Source organism: Chrysochloris asiatica, unplaced genomic scaffold, assembly GCF_000296735.1.
Source record: "Chrysochloris asiatica unplaced genomic scaffold, ChrAsi1.0 scaffold00037, whole genome shotgun sequence".
Lineage (NCBI taxonomy): Eukaryota > Metazoa > Chordata > Mammalia > Afrosoricida > Chrysochloridae > Chrysochloris > Chrysochloris asiatica.
Genome location: NW_006408555.1, coordinates 2,213,261 through 2,220,571, shown reverse-complemented (window position 1 = coordinate 2,220,571; position 7,311 = coordinate 2,213,261). Strand labels below are relative to the sequence as shown.

At 46.4% G+C, this 7,311-nt stretch overlaps 1 protein-coding gene across 1 annotated transcript in view; it reads right to left on the bottom strand.

Moving 5' to 3' along the window:
* Positions 1-1,545: 1,545 nt before the first annotated feature.
* Positions 1,546-7,311, bottom strand: part of LOC102829684 — a 105,158-nt gene continuing 99,392 nt past the window's right edge. Inside the window, exons 11-12 of the mRNA XM_006860279.1 lie at positions 1,886-2,002; positions 1,546-1,653 (exon numbers count right to left, since the gene is read on the bottom strand). Coding sequence (XP_006860341.1) covers positions 1,546-1,653; positions 1,886-2,002 — 225 coding nt within the window. The remainder of the gene's footprint in view (positions 1,654-1,885; positions 2,003-7,311) is intronic.

Below are 7,311 nucleotides of genomic sequence, written 5' to 3'. Positions count from 1 at the left end.
TAAGGTTTGCAGCCCAACTTGGAAGCGCTATGCTACCAGAGCTCCTATTTGCCAGTGTAGGGGAGAGTTAAAGTCTCTGTTTTAGAACTTGACACCCTCATCCCTCCAAATCAACTCTACCTCTGAACCAACAAATCCCACTTTGTTCAGTAATGATGATGTCTTCCCTCTTTCTACTTTGCTAACAGAAGGTTTGGCAAAAAAAGGCCATTAGGTTTGACACCTGACCTCTGAGAGCTCTCTAATGAAGGAGGGAACATGTTAGGTGTCCAGGGGTCACGGAGGTCCCATCTCCTCTGCAGAGAAGGATTCAGGTACGTTTTCAGCCCCACACAAGGAGGTTCAGGTAGGAGCAGACCGATCAAAGCATCCGTAACCTGGGCTGGGTCACGGACAAATCTGCTCCTGTCGTGCATACCTGGATCCCATGGGCACAATCATGTCCCGGCATTCCACATGTTAACCTCCCCATGGGCAAGGGTGGCATTACTTACAAGGACATTTCAGCTGATGAAAAACTGAAGTGTCCCTAGTGATGCAAACGGTGCTAAGCAGCTAATCCAAAGGCTGGAGGTTCGAGTCCCCCAGAATTACCTTGGAAGAGAGGCCTGGAGCTTTTGGGAAACCAGACTCTGAAAACCCTATATTCGCTCTTACTCTAACGCACATAGGGTCTGACACACGTGAGTTGAAATCCATTCAACAGCACCTCTTTTTATTTTTTTGTTTTTTAATGAAGGGAACTCGCGCGCACGCGCACGCACACTAAGTCCAACTCTGAGCCTCAATCTTCCCTTTTGTTTCAGCTGTGGAGGCTGGGTGGGAAGGTGACATGCAAGGTTGGAGGGTAATTTGCCCAAGAATGCAGAGCGCAAACATTTTTAACCGCCACGGAGAGGCTCTGCAAGCTGATTAGAACCATTTGTATGGTCAACAGAAATGAGGGCTGCAGAGCGCCGCGCAGGGGGACAATGTTCGCTCTGTTCTGTGGGGCAAAACAGATGCCAGCGTCCCCCCTGACTTTACAGCGTTTTCTTGGCCTGAGCCGGCAAACGAGCTGATTAAAATGGGGCCCGCGCCGCCCGCTGAACGGCCTCCCGGAATGTGGCGGAGGCGTGGTGGGCTGGCGCTGGGGTCTGGGCCTGGCGGGGGCTCGTGCCAAGTGCGCGCACGCGTGTGGCAGAGACTGAGGCTGGGGGATGCTCTTTCTCCCGCCTGGCCCTCCGACCTCTGCAGGCAGAGCAGCGAGCCTGGCCACAGCCAGCCTACTGGCCGGCATGGGACTGGACACAAAGATGCCGTGTCCTCCAAGTACATGTTTTCCTGCAGCGGTGTCTTGGGTGAAACCCAGCCAACCCGGGGCATTGGGTTTCGCTGGGAGATCCACTGTGTGGTCTGCGTTGGAGGCCAAGACTTTCCAACCATACATTTAAGCGGCGGTTACTCGAGTCTGGGCTTTTAAGAAAGAAAAAAAAAAGGGGCTCATTTCCGAGCAGACTGTGAACCGTGAGGTCTGTAACCGATACGCAACCCCGGAGCGCACGTTTACCGGCAGTGGGCGCCTCTCCCCGGCGACACGATGTGGCCTCGAGCCGGGGAGGACGGAGGGCAGCGTCCCACGTGTGTCCGCTCCCTGCCCGAGGGGCCGGGACTCTGGGGAGGACAGTGGAATGCGGGCGGAGACATGGAAAGGTTCTGTTAATAAGCACTCGGGGGAGACTGGAAATGACAGCGCTGGAAAAGGCCTTCCACCCGGGCTAACTTGGGTCTTGGGACCTCAGTGACCTTGTGCATAAAATGAAGGGGCGGGAGAGGAGGGCTGATGGAATAAGTGCTGTTGGGCCACCCAAGGTGTTAGTGGCTCAGCTGGACTCAGACCCCTGACCTCGACCAGGGGCGCCTTCCGCTGCCCCAGCTCCTTTGTCCAGAACACAGCCCAGTGAGAACTAGTGAGGAGGTGGAAGCCTCCCTGCGAAATCAGCTCCAACACGGGAGGGAACCTCTGCGGGAAGAGTCCTCGTGGCACGGGTGGTTAATCGCTTGCCTTACTGAAAGGCCCGCGGTTCAAGCCTACCACTTGCTCCGTGGGGGACAGCAGTGATAACGTGTTTCTGTAAAGACTGCTTTTTTGGTTGTTTTTTCTCACTGTGGTTGTGGGGCAAGTTTACAGAGCACATTAGTTTCCCATTTGACAATATGTAAGCACTGTGTCGTGATATTGGTTGCCAGCCCCCTCAGTGTAACAGCACTCTTGCTGCATCCTCCCCATTTCTAGCCTCTCTTCTTTCCCACTTCGCTTTTGGAACAGACCCTTTTGGTCTGTATGGTTGGTTGTACTGAGGACAGTCCTCACCAGTGTGTGTCCTCACCTTAGAGGCCTCCCTGTCGTTTGTTTCCATGAAGATTTACTGTCTTGGGGACCCCCTGGGTAGTTCTGCTTTGTCCTATGGGGTCTCTAAGCATCGGAACCAACTCGAGGGCAGTGGGTTTGGGTTTGGGCTCCCTGTAGATGATGAGAAAAATGTGACCCTCTTTACCTTTCTGATTAGAGTTCCTTCATTCCTTCCACAGCGCTGTATCTGATATTTCCCACTGCTGGGAATGTGATGTTTACTGAATCGTCAGCCTCATCCCAGCCAATAACTATTGTGCCTGCCCCTGGGCTGGGCTTGAGGTATCCAAAGACAATCAGATTGTCAAATTGTAAAGACAATCAAATATGGATTTAGTTAAGCAGGTGAATATTGTGGAATTATGAGCTGCCACAGACAGACAGCTCTTCAGAAAAGGAAACAGTATGTTCACGTCCTCCAAAATGTCAATACTGAACAGACAAGTTTGAGTACCCCCCCAGGCTTGGTGGGTGGCTGGCTGTAGACAGATTGGTTGGTTGGGTGGTAGGCTGGTTGCTTGGCTATGTACTGAATGTTTGTTATTGATGGCTGATTGTTGACAGATTGGTTGGTTGGTAGATTGGTTGCTAAATTAGCTAAATACAGATTAGCTGTTCTTGGGTGGGTAAGTGGTGATTGACAGATAGATGGTTGGTTGCTTGGTTGACTAAACATTGGCTGTTATTGGGTGGTTGATTTGGTTGGTAGATTGATTGTTTGGTTGACTAAGCACTAATTTTTTTGTTGTTGGTTAGTGCGTGGTTATAGATACATTGATTGGTTAGTAGCTTGGTTAACTAAATATTGCTTGGCTATTATTGGTAAAGAGTCCTGGTGTGGCACCGTGGGTTAATGTGTCAGACTGCAAAGCCATTTGAACTGTAAGGTCGGTGGTTCAAGCTCACCAGCTGCTCCTTGGAAACCCTCTACAGGGTCACTATGGGTCGGAACCGACTTGACAGCACTGAACAACAACAACAACAATATTGGTAAGGTGGGTGGTTGTTAGTAAATTGGTTGGTTGATAGCTTGGTTGACAAAGTATTCATTGGTTGTTACTGGGTGGGTGGGTTACTATTAATAGACTGGTTGGTTGACAGATTGGTTGCCTGGCTAAGTATTGATTGATTGTTATTGGTTGGGTGGGTGGTTGCTGACAAATTTGTTGCTTAGTTAACTAAACACTGATTGGCTATTGGCACTACGGGATAATGCACTGGACCGCAAGGTCAGTTTGAACCACAAGGTGGGTGGTTCAAATCCACCAGCCGCTCCTTGGAAACCGTATACAGGGCTGCTATGATTCAGAACCAACTTGAAGGCACTTAACAACAACGTTATTGGTTAGGTGGGTGGGTGGGTGTTCATTAGTTGGTTGATTAGTTGACTGGCTGACTGACTGAAAAGAAAAACCAGACTAAACCAGCCTGGTACCTTCGAGAAAGCATGAGTCACACTCCCAACTCTGCTGAGTTTGAGGACCTGAGAAATCCACTTCACAGCCACATTCCCAAGCCATAAATTTCTCCTCTGCAAATGGTGGTAATAGTGTCTATGTTTCACTTAGCCAGCCCATTGGGGCACTCTGCAAAAAACAGATATTGTCATTCTCATTACTCAACATGGAGACGAAGGGCTAGGTTCAAACATTGGTAAGACACTTGCCCACGGCCGTCAGAGGGCTGGTCTTCCTGAGACTCTGCACACCATCGCTACAGAGACCCAGCAGTAGGCGGGAGAAAGAAACACTGTACCTACAACCTTGGCTAATAATAGCCACACTGCAACTTACAAGATCTGCACCACAGAGTGAAATGCTGCCTGGTCCTGCAACTTTCTCACAATTGTTACTCTTGAACCCATTGCTACTGCCACTGTCCCAATCCTGCTCCTTGGGGGTCTTTCCCTTTTTTGCTGACCCTTCTCTTTACCAAGAATGATATCCTTCTTCAGAAACTGTTCCATCCTGAAAATAAATATGCCTGAAATGTGAGAGATGAAGTCTTGTCATCCTGGCTTCTAAGGAGCATTCTGGCTGCACTTCTTCCAATTCAGATTTCTTTGTTTTTCCTGGCAGTCCTGCTTCAACACCGTAACTCAAATGCACCTATATTTGTCTATGGTCTTCCTTATTCTTTGACCAACTTCCTCATGTCTGTGAGGCAAGTGAAAACACCATGGTTTAGATGCACTTTAGTCCTCAAACTGCTATCTTTGCTCTTAAATGCTATAAAGTGGTCTTTTAAGTAGAATCCATGAGTACAATTCCACCCCACCCCACCCCAGGTAAAAATCCAGTGACTTTCCACTTACAGGGTCCACAGTTCAGGTCTTAAAGTACAAACATGTATTGACAGTAATCCTTGGTCCCAGAAACATCTCTGAAGCTATGTCTAACTGTTCAAAATCTAAGATAGGTGCTCTAAACATGCTATTTAAAGAAAACCCACTACTCAAATACAGCAATGTTTTATATATTTTTAATTTCCATGAAAATCCCAAGAAGCTATAAATGAAAAGTAAACTCATGGACATTAATATTAAATCAAACATCATATAATTCTTAAAAATACCAGGGTAGCACAGCTGCCAGCTAAAATGAAGCTGGCTCAGCTCCCATCACGTGTGGCAGGTGACCCGTGTCTGACCTTATCTCTCCAGGACTCAGGAAGGACATGGCTTGCTTTTGCTCACTAGGTCTGTGTCCAAGCTCTTGTTTGCGCCAAAGTCATACTATTTATGTGTGGTATTACTGTCCCATGTGGGCCTTCCCAGTCCCACTGGTCTAGCAGATTAGACTCACTGAAGAAGAAAATGAGGGACTTCGAGGAGGGAGCTAAAGGGCCACACAGAAAGTGACACCAATAAAAAGGAAACATGAAGGAAAGTTAAGGGACCTCAAAGATACAATGAGAAACCCCAACAAATAGTTAGAATTCCTAAAGAAAGGTTTCAGATCAGATAGAGTGGGAGAAAATGTGGAACAAAACCCAAAATTATAACTGAAAAAATAAACCAAAAAAGTCTGGGCTTACTGGTCAGAGACTGGAGAAGGAACCCAAGAGTATGGCCCTCAACCACCCTTAGGTCTGGAATGGAACTCCCCCTTGTGACCCCATTTTCTGACAGCAGTAGATAGGTATCCAAGGGGGACAACAACACTAGGAAGGTCTGCTCACCATGGAACAGTCGGTCACCCAAGATCAAAAGGACACCATTTATTTACCTAAGGACAAAGTTGAGAAGGGATGGGAAGGAGGGTGGAGTGGAAACAGGAACCACACAGAGAAAGTGGGATCACTGTTGTTGTATGGAAGGGATTGCAATCATTGAGATGAAACAAAGTGTAGGATTGGTTGAATGTAAAGCTGATAATCTTGTCTATAAAGCTTGACTCAATTCACTATAAAAAGTTCAACAACAACAAAAAGTTCCTAAAGAAGGCAATAGACAGGAAGTACTTTTACATGAAACAATGCCAAAATATTTTCCAAAATCTAATAAGGACATGAGTTTTCACACTGAAGGAACATAATGAGTCACATGTAGCTTGGAATTCATTCATTGATTCATTCATTGATTGGGTAATTGATTCATAATGATTAAGTGAATAGATGACTGCATATTCTAGCACTATGCAGACTCAATAGCATCTAACAACAACAACATACTTGAATTACACTATCTATGAAAAGGTTCTCTTAGGATCAAAGCAAACACTATAGTTCTGGTTCCCCCAGCAGCCAAGGCAAAGTCCCAGACAATGGGAAAAGATCTAAAACTTCTAATACTGAAAATCATAACACGGAAAGTCATTCAGAGCAACCAAAACAGAACTGCCTACATATGTAGTAATATAGAAATTCCATTCAAAATTAAGCAAACAAAGCTAGAGTCCTACATCATCTCATACAAACAAGCTCCAGGTAGATTAAATTACTAAATATGAAAAGTAAATCATTAAAATGCTTGGAAGAAAATATAGGAAAATGTCTTTATGAATTATGAGGATTTCTTAAACAGAAAACAATGGCATGTAGCACCATAAAAAGGGTTTTATTTTGTTTTAATTTTTGTTTTAAAAAAGAGGCAAAGGAACACATTAGAAGTGGGAGGGGGATGGGAGAACAATTAGGCAGGTTTACACGGGCTGAGTGGGACAGAGGTAAATAATGATGTATGCCCAACTCTGGAACAACAGGGCTCTGGGATACAGGGATTCAGGCATGGTTGGAATGGGTAAAAGGGGGGAAATAATGTTAAGATGCTTGGTTGTCTATTGAAACTTGTTTTCCCTTGTCTACCATTGTAAAATAGACACTTGAGGGGGAGAGAAATGAATAGCCAGAAATATCATCATAGAAAGTTTGTAAGTCCGTCTTCTGCCTATAACTGATTGGAATACCTAAAATGGGGCTACACCGTGCCCAGTGAAGGAGGCTTCCTGTGGAGCCTCTGTGTTACATAAGAACATAGGTGGAATCCTGAACCACATCCAGAATCTTCTGAGGTGGGAAATTTCCACTTGAAAGGACAAACAGACCAGCCTAGAGCGGCTAGAAGAACAGAAGATACTTCTTGAAAGAAAGACCGACGGGATAATTTCAAAACAATAACAGCAGTCCAACTGATTACTACAACAGCAAGCAAGCTGTTCGCCCAGGAGACATCAAGGCAAGTGGTCAGGTCCCCTCAGGGCAAATGCCCTTCCAAGACTAAGACTCATGGGGAATACACGAGAAGACATGCACTCTGTCACCAATAAGGGGAAGTGAGGGAAAAACAGCAATGAAGCTGCGAGCTAAGTCCTACCACGTTCAACAGACTCCTGTGAACCCAGGTGGAGACCTGGTTGGCCAGTAGTGTGGCAAGACCTGGGGACTCCTGGGGACTCCTGGCCACAGAGGACTAGAGTGGA